The sequence below is a fragment of the Orussus abietinus genome, unplaced genomic scaffold, assembly GCF_000612105.2.
Source record: "Orussus abietinus isolate OABI.00-Male unplaced genomic scaffold, Oabi_2.0 scaffold61, whole genome shotgun sequence".
NCBI classification, from domain to species: domain Eukaryota; kingdom Metazoa; phylum Arthropoda; class Insecta; order Hymenoptera; family Orussidae; genus Orussus; species Orussus abietinus.
This window is the reverse complement of record NW_019394279.1, coordinates 302,490-315,797: the sequence shown is the minus strand read 5'-3', so window position 1 is coordinate 315,797 and position 13,308 is coordinate 302,490. Positions and strand designations below refer to the sequence as shown.

Sequence of the window (13,308 nt, the reverse complement as noted above, 5' to 3'; positions counted from 1 at the left end):
CACTTACAAATGACAAAATAATTAATCAAAATAAGTTTACCAGTGTTACCGGTGGAATTAAAGGGATGTTAAAGTGGCATCACTTCAGCTCAATCGTTCATGAAACTTTTCTACCAACTATAAGGAAGGTCCTGATCACTTGCAAAATTTAATTTATTTATCATCAATTTTGAAAATATCTATGTACAAATTTAAAAAAAAAATTGAAATGCTATGGCGGTCGGGACCTTCTTTAGAGCCTCCGTATTCACATTCAAGTTTGAAACGATTCGGTGCACCCAGGTAGGAGAAAAGCTTAAGAAACGAAACCTCTTTGACGCCACTTTCACATCACCTTAAATGGCTAAAGTTAATACATGATAGAACCGATTATTTCCCAGAAATTTTATGCTAAATTGTCACCTTGTTGATGATGTTGGTGCCGCCAAAACGTCGGACGAATTCTTCGGGTGTAGCTACGGTGAAGTCCTTTTCTTGCAGACGGCTTTGCGCTTGAATCATTACCGTGCCCTGCGACATGCTAGGCCTAAAGGCAGAAAAGAAATTAAATTAGTGAGAATCGACAATAAACAATTTTCAAGGGTGATGCATTTGCAATGGGACCATTCTTCGTTAGACTTCACGACGAGTTAAATAGTACTTGGTACCCATGATAATTATGATAATTAGGATGGAATGTTTTAGCAGGTGATAAAGAAAACTTATGCACGTGGAATAAATTATCACTCATGAAATAACTCCTTAAGTATTCACTTATTCGTGTGAGTTCATTTATCAGAATATTTACCACAAATTCCGGATAAAAATGAAGGTTCGTAGAAACTGTTAAGTGCAACCGACATCTACGATATCGGTGCAATCGAGATTGTATTACGATTTCTAGACTGTAATTGTTGTTTCACATGGTCATAAGAATACTTAACATTTGTATGCGTACAAATCCGGACCGTACCATAAATTATGGGAGCGGAGAAAGTTCCTTCATTGGAATGCGTCACGCAGCATAACTTCGAATTTAGATCTTCCATTTAGATTTATGTAAATTCATGCTTTCGAATAATGAGTACTTAAAAACTGATAAATCATATTTATGAGCAAAGAAATATTATTTGACAATGTACTTTTTCAATGGCAATTAATCTTGCCTTGAGGATTTCTGCGAATGTTCAGATTCGACTGACCATCAGCCTTTATAGAAATAGAAATATTCATAATTTCATTAAAGTTAAGATCATTTAGTTAGATATGAATGCTATGCCATATTTTGTATTGCCTATCATTGTATATGACGGCGCAAAAATTCTAAACAGTAAAAGTGAATATCGTTCGACATTAAAATTTCACAAGACCAAACTTACGTATACATTGTTTAGCAAGGGTTTAAAGTAATTGTTATTCGCTACGAATCAGAATTTCAGTCATTGCCTAAATTTATTGCAGATGCCTCTCAACGATTATTTTATATTTTTATGTTTTCCTTGTATTATTTTCTTACAGATTTAACAGGAACTAATTTACCATTCGCACGCGAAAATAATTTCTTTTTTCCGCGAAACATGGAAAACCAGTACAGCAAAAAAGGAGCTCTCTTATGATGACTTTATGTAACAGTAGGAAAAGATAATGTTACAATAAAATAAACCCTGTTTATAGATCTTCCATCTGAGAATCATTAAAACCAATTACGTGAAAACATTGTTGAAACGTTAATTCATTGCTGACAAAGAAGGACTACTTCGAAATAGCTTTCACCAAGACATTCGAAATTATGGCGACAGAACTTTCCTTAGAAACGAAATGAGAATTCACTGGATAACGTAGGTTTATATGTATGTACTCTTGTACAGTTTGAAGAGCTCGATTTTTATAACATAAATACTGTTCCCCTCTTTCCTGACTTTTCTTTCTTTCACGCACACGGACAAAGTTTACATATATTATCGAGAAAAATAATAATGCAAATAAATAATAAATAAAGTCGATGGATGCAACTGGAATTATCAAAAATTCATATACAACTTTGACGTAATTAACACTAACTTAAGAGTTGACTGTAGACTTTAAAAGTGTATCTTGTTATACACTGCAATAATAAACACTAAACTACATCTCAATAGTTCCTTCAACATCTATCGCTGATATACCTTTATCAACTCATGGTTTATTATGTACACTAAGGAAAAATATTATTACATAGAACGTTAATTCACTTGGGTTCGATAAATTGTATTTATTTTCAAAACACGTTGAATCGGTTAAGTTTATAAACTTATTTCACAGTATCTTATCAAATAGATAATAGCTACGTAAATATCTAATTCATTGCAAAATTGCATACGAATAAATTACGTAACTATTCATTTATTCGAATGTTCATCGAACCAATTAAACATATCATGACTCATCATCGAAGAATCCCAGCAAAATACACTCTGGTGCATTTAACCAAGCATGACAATTGATATTAGTTTAAATAAATGACTAAAAAAAAAACAACATGTTTTTAAAGAAAGTACCGTTTACTCGCCTCTCAAGCTCAACCGACCATTTTATTCGAAAAGATTTCATTCTTTTTACACGAGGCAAAAAATTACGTTTCATAACGTAGAAACGGTAAGTTTTATATCCTTCGTTTCATGTGCCACTATTTTTTTTTAACAAGAAATTAAAAATGACCTCTCCTAGAAGAATTCTATTTCCGCAGTCTACGCATCCCTTTCTAGATTCATGAAATAGGAATACCACTGTATCGTCACTCGAGTAACAACTTAGACAGATTTGTTTAAAAACTTACGCTAAGAATGAAGATGTAAAATTTCAGCTTGAGGTACCCTGTATTCTTACTCATTCAGATGTATTAAATTTGCAATTAAAAACATGAAATGTGTAAAACAATACTTAAGTTCCTTTAATTTCACCCTTATCTATGCATCCTCCTTTAGTTGCAGTACCAATCGAGGTGTACTCGTTTCGACACTGAGCCATCCTCTATATTTAAAAATGACATTCATCCTTATAGTTAGCTTTTCATTTTACTTTACCACCACCGATACCTCAAGCTGAATATTTTTCAGTGATGCAGAGGCACGGCGAAAAAAAAATGAAAATCGTGCAAACGGGGATTTAATCATAACACGTCATTACGTTAAGCCATGCGTCGACGTTTCAGCTTTAACGTCCTTATCCATATCCTTAACATCCTTAACGTCTTTCGCCTGGTCTTCCTCGCCCTTTTCGAGATTAATTCGTCCAACGCTGGCCAATAAATTGTCCGAGCTCTTCCAGATGGGATCTTTTTCGGTGCTTTCGGCCAAAACGAACCGCTTAATGCGCTTCATTTCTCTTCCCTCGAGGATCAGTCGCCAAATTGAGCCGCAAATCTCTTTAAAGGAAAGTGTCCTCCAAAATTCTACCAAATTTTTCTTCCCGGGTAGATACACTCGCTGATGAAAATTCGTCTTGACTGTATAAATCAAACCAGGGGTCTCAAAAACGGCCCGTGGTCCTTAATGTTCTATTCATGTAGTTTCAGCCATGAGACACCATTAACGATGTCCTTGGTAAATAAGTAGATGAATATTATATATTATTAGAATATTTTATTTTAACTGCACAAGCCGAATTGAAGTTCTCATCGAAGGTAAGTGTCCAAGTGTGTTTATTCCACTCTCCGGGTATTAACATCCAAGAGAAATATATTAATACTGTTTTCAGTAAGGAAGTAATCGAGAGCTTAGTCTTGAGTATCACTTAACAGGGAATCCTTGATTTAACTTGACCGAGTAAATTAAAATGATAAGTAGGTATTAAAAGTATATGTTTCATTCTCGTTTTTATGTATTATTATCCGTAGGATATATTAATAACGTTCTGTATGAGGAAGAAAATATTAATTAAAAGAATTTATCTTCGAGTCATCGGTGGAAATTAACTTAAAGGCGTCAAAGTCGACATTTCTTCCGTCGCTTTCCATATATTGTTATCTACAAGGTATATTGTTAATGTTTGCAACAAAGAAATAAGGACCCCCCTAGAAAGATCGCTCGCGCTTAAGATAAAAATCTATTCCTCTTTTAACTACTTTCTTTCTCCGAAAACAAATAGCTGTCTCGTGATTCTTATTCACCTTCGATTAACGGATTAAGGTGAAATGAGCCACGTCGAGGAACTTGATCGACGTCGATAAAGAAGATTTTTCTAAATGCCTACGTTGCCGAAATTCGTTTTTCTATTGACAACTGTGTCGAATTATATTGGATATTGTACCAAATGGCACACTCCACCTGTCGTTTTCGTACAATAAATATCAAGAAATGGAAGTAAAACTCCAGAAATCCTCTTATTCATGCTTTCTGGGGCCCTAATTTCAGCGATTTCGGGGAAATCTGGCCGATGTTGAACACCGTAAGGCAAACATCATATTCTCGCAAAAACACGATTTCTCAACGCTCGACCAAGCAAACAGAAAAGGATTAAGAAATTTACATAACAAACCTAGCTGTACTTCATTAGGATGTTATTTTGAATCTCCAAAGCTGCGAGAAAATAACGAAAAATAGCCTCAAGTGTGATATTTGTTCACCCACTAAAAAACACTATCCCTCTGTCTCAACAATTGTAACGAACAGATGATAGGGTAAATGCGATATTTATTGATAGTAAAATATATATATATAAACAATTTTTTTATTAATTTCGGACCTTATAAGGAAATCTGAAGCTGGATCATTTTACGCCTGCACTGAGTGAAACGAATCCATAAATGAATCCTTCACATAGCTTTTAACAAATTCTGACTATTAATTCCAAGGATACTCGAGAATTTTCAAGGAACCGTGCCCAAAGCTGGCCTCGCGAAAGACTGAAATTTATCCCGTCGAAAATGAGTCGTACCGTTTGGACTCTCGACTAAATGACGACACTCATTAACGTACTTTTTCTTCCTATTGGCCGACTTCTTCCTCGGAATTTCACTGACGTTAAATCGCAGGTTGCTCACCTTGGACCTGTGCTTTTAAGAGTATTCTGTTCGAATGGGTCCAAAGGTGCATTCCACTTTACGCGACTTGACATCCTCCCGCGATAATGCTCGATTTTTTAATTAGAGGGAGACCTCAGTACATTTAAATCCCCCCTTCAATTTTCCTTCCCCAAGCACAAGTTTCAAGGTCGTTTTCTACCATAAATCACCACACATATTTTCTCGTGTCAAAAGTAAATATTTATTACATAACCATAACAACCAAGCGGATCAATGTGACAACCCCCCAAAAAGAAATCAATCGTTTCGTGTCATACTAACATAGAATTAACGGCAATAAAGGTAGTATTATATACAGTGTATTGTTGGCGTTACACGCGAAAATACACAATTTAGGTGTAAGGAACAAATGAATGAAAAGCCCATTTTTATAATTTTTATGAAACTTCAATGCCGATTTTTATTGTTATTATTCAGAATGCGTTCAAAAAGCGCTCTGAAATTTGGGCACTAGTGTTAGGATCATGAGGAGTGATTTCCCATGAAGGCGATAATGATTCCTCGGAATTAGTTACTTAACGAGAAATCGAAAATAATCACTCCTCAGGAACGTTTCGTAGAATGATTATTTTCTTTAATAAACGCGCCCGAACGTTGAAGATTTATAGAGATATCCCTCCATCGGTCTTGAAATAGTAATAAACAAAGACGTCAAAAAATTCACTGGGTATAATGTCGCTTACGAGTGCCCTTAAAAGCATGTTCTTAAATAAGACACAAGAGGCTCACGGTTAAAGATTTGCTTGCGCAGCATTTTCCAACCATTTGCATATTATACTACAGAATGTGATGTTTGCAAAATTACGAGTCTCGAAACCTGCCCACCAATACTTCCCCCCAGCACAAGAAGCCCATTTAATTGACATTAATTCAACCACGATTAAGTCTCCCACGATCACTTAACGTAAACCTAAAACTGCGAAAAAATGAATTCGAAAAGCGTTTCGACCCTCCCTAACACAACGCGTAAATGAAATAGTTGTTACAATTTGCAACTCTTCCTTCCAAAACATTAACAATTTCCCATCTTATCGACATCTCGATGTAACGAAGACCGACCGGACAATTATTTCTTAACGACGCCATTTGAGTCCGACCTCGAAGGACATTTTCTTTTAACTTCTGCATTCATTTATGGTATTAATTAAGGTATTAATTAAACGAGAAAAAAAAAGAACAAAAAATGGCAAGAGGAGACTTTGGCTAGTTTTGCCATGGACGTGTACTTCGTGCAGTTCTCTCTTCCGTGTTGCAATTCACATTTACGCTTATATAAATTACACAACGCACATCACACGGTGGTATTGATTTCGAACATTATCATTGATAAGTTACGTGATTTTAGTGTTTATTAATACGCGCCAAGTGTGGCAGTGTTAGGGACGGTTTCGTTTAGAAGAAATAAATTTAAGCGGCGCCCACACCGTAACGAGGACCGCGCGTTACTGTCGGTTTACCATCGAGGTGTTCGTCACTTTTCTTTAAGAGGTGCCCCTCTACACGAGACTCGGTGCCACTTGGAGAAGAAACGAGCAATGTATAGTTGCTGCTCCCTGCGGCACTATACTGTACAAGTCGAATGCAGAGGAATGCCTCGACGTGTGCAGGTCGCGTTTAATTTGCATCTTCATTACCCAAACAAACCCATTACATACATTATTTCACGAGCACATTTTACATACATAAATATATAACCCTCGTTTTATTTATATCTCTTAACGGTAACCAGTAGAAAAATAATAGCGAAGAAAGATCTCCAAGCAATTTTAATTCATTCTGTCAGTCTGATTTCGCAATTGTCGTAATCGCGAGCGTTACTTTTTAAAACAGTTGTTAATCCAATGAAAATTTCAAACCTCACATGGATGACTTCTCCCGATAGAAATTATTTAAAGTTTACGCGATCACTAGGTCGCTCGTAACTCTTTTAATACCAGCTGAATGATTCATCTGATCTTTGGGGTATACGAAAACGCGCTTAATACGTCTCTTCTACCTGTGCAATCGTGGTTGCAATGATTCTGAGTACTGACTAGAAAAATCAAATTACAGGTCGCCATCTGGTTTTTGTCATTAATTCGAAGTTTCCTTGTGGCTCACTCGCCGCGATGTCAAAGGCGACTCAGCGGTAAGTTCTCCTATTACTCTTATCACCCTACACAAATCTAACAAGCACCGAACCAAAGAAAATCTACCCAAGGCAAAACCGAAGCTTCGACTTGCTTTCTCAATGTTCGCTACGTACTTATTATTTATTATATCGATCCGCTGAAAATCCAAGTTTTTTGCCCTAGGGAAACCTAACCGCATTTATCGCTTTTCCGGGCTTCGTCACTTTCTCCTCGCGGTAAAGACCGAAGATAAGAGGGAGCGAGGGATAAGTGCGTTCCTAACCTTGCGCAGGACGAGTTTCTCTCGCAGGTTACAAAGCCAAGGAGACCAAGACGAGGGAGGGAGACGGCGCAGGTGCAGTAGGTCACCTGACGCCAGCTGACGCATCACGTGACCACCGGCGACCAATCGGCGCGCGCCGTTGCCTCCCCCCACCTCCGCCGAGACCACGTGCATCCTCGCGCGGCTGCCTACCACGTGGTCCGTCAAAGAAACGTCAGTTCACTTCCGTGTATCTCGGAGTGCACGTTTTTTTTTTTCTTCACGATATTCTCCCCGCTCTTATGAAACGTATGGAATAAGGATTATTTACCAAGTAATACGCGAGTGTCGCAATTCCTTATTACCGCGTAAGAGGACACGCGACACGGTACAGATACCGCCGAATGGGGAGGATTCCTTTGAAATAAAAGTACGGTTTAAAAGTCTGTTTACTCAGGAAGAAGGATAAAAACGCGTTCATCGCTCGGACTATATTGCTTTGAAAAAAATTGCAACGTACAAAAATAACAATCGCACAAGTCGGAGATTAAGATCTATCGTTTACAATAATGTAAAGAGAGGGGAATGTAAGTTTGGTCGTAAAAATAAAAAGTTGGTTTAATTTCTTATGCTAAACGACGTGGTTATCAGACATGCAGAACTTTGATTTTTAGGTGCTGCAGGTTTTTTGGCGAGCTGTTCTTCTCTAAATCAGTAGTTGTATTTATTTGAGGTTATGATTGTTCTGATGCTACGGATAGTCAACTATGTATCTTCTTGACGTTCAGAAAACATTTTTCCGAGGAAAGAGGAATATGTTCATTTTTAACTCGTGTCTTAACGGTGGATATCCTGTTGATTGAACGGATGTATGTGTGTCGATTAAGCATAAATATGTGTGGCAGACTACGCGGCTGGGAACTTTCCTAGGTTAGGTTGGAATCGGACAAAGTCTAGTCTCGAATCGATGGAATATCGAGGAATAATACGGCACCTTTCTCGTAACTCGATCTTACTGGACAATAATCAGACATAATGAGCTGAACACAATCCTGTACATTCTCAAATAGAAATGTATAGACGTCATTTGTAGGAGCCGTCTAATCGATAAATTAAGATTACAATCAACATTCTATAAATTCTGTTCAATTCGTTACAATTACAAAGTATTTTAAAACTTTCAACAACACAGCCAAAGCCTTTGTTAAGAATTTAGTTAATCATGTCAATTAAATGATTTTATTAACTTCATTGATTTTTTGCTGATTTGGCATGGTTGTGAATAATTTGTCTTTTAATTCCCGAAAATATTTTCAATTTTTACTAATTATGCGGATTATATTTCAAGTCAGAAGCTCGTGCAGTCCATGCGGTCAAGTTCCTTCGGCGGCGAAATCTTGAATATTCAACATTAAACAAATGGACACTTTTTTTCCGCCCTAATGACGCAAGCTGAATAATTTGTCAAGCGAATATTTTCAAGGCCTCAGCAGCATCTAAGCATGGCCACTACGTTAGCAGACGATATGCACTGTTCATTCAGATTTATAATGCATATAACCTGTTTGGAGAGTAACATGTTCGCTAGTGAAGCAGATTTACACTGCCCTGGCTAATCTATTATAAAGGAATATCAATGTATTAAAAATGAATGATATCAGACCATGAAATATATGCAAACATCATAGAAAACATAAGAATCAATTGGCTCTGATTGTTTACAGAAATAATTGTGATACTACATTTGCAGTTTGCTCTCTATCAGAAGATTTTAAATGCTTTTGTTCGATCAAAATCGTTCCACGTAGGAAAGTAACAACAATGTGGTTACGCAGAACGTCTCATAAATAATGTCTAGGTAAAGGTAAAAATTTCCGAATTATTGAAATAAAGAATTCGACGTACGCATGGCGTTTCAAGACTAAAAATCTCAAATCACGTTTTCGAGGCGAACCTATGTATTCGAGATATATGAACATCACTCCGAAAGAAAGGGACATGATTTCGACCTGATTTCCCTTTCGTAATTTGATCATTAATTCATTTTACATTCTGTCATGCTTGTCACTGCCAACTAAGGCTTGATTACTGCTTAGCTCTGATATATGCCTGGGTCAGGATAAATATTTTAATATCTGAACTTCGCGTAATCATTTCAATCGGAAAATCTTACACATTGAATATTTTTGAATTCTTTAAAGATCCGCTGAGGCTGAAAGTATATTTCCTTTTACAGTGTACACGAGTGAAAGAGAATGTCGAACGACAAACAAAAAGTCGAGGTGGTTTTACAAACTGGAAAAGATCACTTTGAAACATTGAAGATCCCTTTGTATCATAAACTCACCAGAAAATCAAATGTAATAGCCCTGTGAGCAACTATTACCTACCAATGCTTTGTCAATCTCTTTCAAACTCATCTCGATAAAAATGCATTTCACAACCTACCACCTCCCCCTTAAAGCGTAACAAAATTGTACGAAATCCCTCAAAAACATTCACACTCCGATACCCGGGCAATGTAGATCTACGATTTTGAAAGGCCCTTTAAAAATGTCTGAAAATTCCTCAAAAATTCCCCGACATCCTAAAGATCCCACCAGACCTTCAAAGTTCGACCACGGTTTCTCATAGATCCCGAAAAATGGACAAAAGTGCCTGAGAACCTGGCATACATCAGAGTGTCCAGAGCTCGTGTTCACCTGAGGCGCTTTCGGCGCTCAACGAGTCCTGGGAGGGCAGGCTGCGGTTGGCTCCCATCGTTGCCTTCCCCAGGGAAGCTGTCCTCGATCTCGAGTTCCTCGCAGGGATCAGGATCCCCAACGACAAAGCTGACGGGTTCGGCCATCCTGTCCAAGCCTCCGTCGCGACCTCGGTCCAGAAACTCTTCTTCCCCCGATCCTGGTGGACCAAGCTCCGGAGGCTGCTCGACCGCGCGGCAAGTGTTACCTTCAAAAGGAATCGCGCACAAATCATGAGACCACTCCTGGAGGAAGGATCTTCCCCTGTCTCCTTTCCCTCGGCGAGTCCTTTCTGCCGGTCTCCTCTATCTACCAGATTCTTCACCTTTTCTTTAACTTTTTTTCTTTTTTTTTTTCTCTCAGCCGAGTCTTGGATGTTTTAGCTTTATCATCGACTTTTCGGCCAACGAGATTTTAGCCGAGAGCAGGACTGATCTCCCTTGTTTTGCCTCTCCTGATTAGGTAGCGACAAGTCTCATGGAAAGCTCCTTCGATTATTAATAAAGCTCATGCTCCTCCGTGGGTGGGTCATGCGAGTTAGAATGCGAAGTCGGCACTGTTGCGGAAGGTGCTTTTAAGCGCAGAGAGGAGATCGAGATTAGCGAGGAAGATTGGTTAGTCGGTGCTCGTCGATGGAAGAATCCAGAGATAATGTAATCGCCCTGACCCGTACCTCCCTCCCCCTTCTCGGGAGTTAGTAAAAATTCTTCGACCCGCTCGCGCGGATTCGCGTGCTCGCTTATTTTTTCCGATCAATCGTCCGTGGTTTTCGTGGAATCAAGTAGAAGGGAATTGGAAATCGATTTTTTGCCCCATATCAATTTGCCGACGCCGTATCGATATCGACGAAGATTAGTACAAGAAGTGGCACAAAAGTCTCACGCGGTAATGTCCGAACGAGTTGACATAGGATAAAAATGAAATCAGCTTGGGGATTTCGGGAGATTTGTATCGTCATATCGAAATAGTATCGATTGAGGATTTTTAAAGCGTCTAATCACATTTAACATCACTGAAAGGAAATGCCCGATACGGAAGATATGAAAGAAGGATTAAGAAAAGGGCACACGACAAACACAGCGGCACATTATGCTAACATGCGTTACGTTAATATGCAAATTCTGGGACCTAACACCCAGCACCAAGGTAATGAATTAGTTAACCTCGCATAGAACTCCCGATGACGATGACCAAGCATGTACTTCTTAACCTTCGTTTAAAAAATCCAAAACCCGAATCAATAAAAGTCTCGAGTTCCTAATCGTACCTCTCCCATCGGTTTGACGTAACGATAAATAATAAATAATTAACCATGAACTAATACAATTATTTTACATGATTTTCCTAATGCGATAAAAGGGTAAAGAGAATTAAACGGGGGAATTAATTCAACGAAAATAATACCATCGATCAAAAGTGCTCAAAGTGGAAAATTGAAAAAAAAACCTGGAAATTATTTAAAACGAAGTGCGGGTGTAGAAATGTTAATATTAATTGCTTAACCCTCGATTAAGAAATAAACTCTCGAATGTAACGGGCCGTTTTTAAGAGGGCATGACACTGAGGTAATTAAAACCACTCGGAAGACCAGGCGTTGATGTGTACATTTAATTCAGTAATTGTTCGATTAGGATACGGACATCTGAATGGTTAAATATAACCGCACGACTATTGAGATCTCAAATAGAAGGCACTATCTAGTGTACTTTAATCGCTAGACAAAGAACGTGTGAGGTTGGCGAATCATCGCCTTGTTAGTTTCCGCCACGGGATACGATAATATTAATGTATTGATTATTTAATTAATACGAGAAGATAATAAAATCACGAAGATGCCATGTGGTCGATTCGTGAGGTTACACCACTTCCAACGTTTTATAACAGTTCCTCGGTTCACCAATTAACGAGACGTGATTAACAAAGCCACGAAGGTTAAAAATGAAAAATATTCTGCAAGAAATATCTCCCTCTTGAAGTCGTGCATTAACAAGATTACATGCAATGAGTAACACTTGTGCAGTAAAATGTAGGATTTCTAAACAAATGTATAAATGTGTAGAATGTATATAGCATGCAGTACCCTGGCAGACTGTACGAACAATTATATTAATAAATTAGCCTACGTATAGGTCGTTTAATTATATACCGAACAAAATTTAGACCAGTTCATGAAAGTGAAAAATAAAATGCTTACCTACTGAAATATTGTTATGAATTATGAATTACGAAGAGCATGACTGGCTCGAAATACTGACATCATAGAAATAGTGTCATTTACTAAACACTAACTATCACGCTAGAAAACATAATTATACTACCATCGTTCTTTAATAAGTGAATCTATTAACGACTATCATATGTTACCTTGTCATTTCCTTATTCACTCAAATCAACTCGGTGGATAAATATGATAAATACATGTTAGGACAATATAAATTTGTATACATTTACATTAGCTCGTAGTGTTAAATTTCGTTTCTGAAGGCTTTTTATGCAACATATTTTCGATCACTTTTTCTACACGACAGTGCATACTCTTGTCAAAATACTACGCAGTCTCCTATTTTGTTAACCAAAATAGTCGGCAATTACTGAAATCCATCGTTGTAAAAAAATAGTACACGATGAAGGCTAGGTGCATGATATGAATAAGTAAATGAAAATGAGCACACACGCGCAAACACAAAACTATGAGTTCGTCCTCGTGGGAGAGAACTGCCAAACATGATATAAATCGACCAAAATATTTGAGAATTCAAAAAAACTCCCTTTTTCCAGGACCGAAGGCTAATCATGAAAAATATATAAATATCTATAAATAAAGATAGACGACGAAACGAACGTGGACCGAGGATCGAGATCATCTAAAAGCCGCAAATCAAAGTAAAAGTTAGTTACCAAACCCCCCCCCCGCATGCCAGATAAAATAAGAATAAAGCAAAAACTAGCCAAAAACAATGAACCGTAAAATTCTTAACATAAATACCATCTGCGCCAAAACTAAAAATTAGCACAGAAATGGCCCAAGTGAACGGACAACGAATAGCAAAATAAAACTCAACATCTCCAACAGACATACCGTAGTTATCAAAATTCGTCTCCAAGGTCATGCCCCTAACACCGCGAACAAACAAAAACGAAACAACCCAGGAC

General features: G+C 37.7%; 1 protein-coding gene across 8 annotated transcripts in view; it reads right to left on the bottom strand.

Moving 5' to 3' along the window:
- The window catches only part of LOC105699961 (acetyl-CoA carboxylase), a 32,600-nt gene that overhangs the window by 10,365 nt on the left and 8,927 nt on the right, over positions 1 to 13,308 (bottom strand). For 5 of the 8 annotated variants that reach the window (XM_012425428.2, XM_012425422.2, XM_012425425.2 and 2 more), the window contains exons 2-3: positions 10,117 to 10,363; positions 403 to 526 (exon numbers count right to left, since the gene is read on the bottom strand). In XM_012425428.2, coding sequence (XP_012280851.1) covers positions 403 to 526; positions 10,117 to 10,262 — 270 coding nt within the window. In that variant the 5' untranslated portion in view covers positions 10,263 to 10,363. Of the gene's footprint in view, positions 1 to 402; positions 527 to 3,144; positions 4,169 to 10,116; positions 10,364 to 10,480; positions 12,526 to 13,308 lie in introns of those variants that run through there. The other 3 variants (XM_012425429.2, XM_012425424.2, XM_012425430.2) reach the window with 3 other exon arrangements.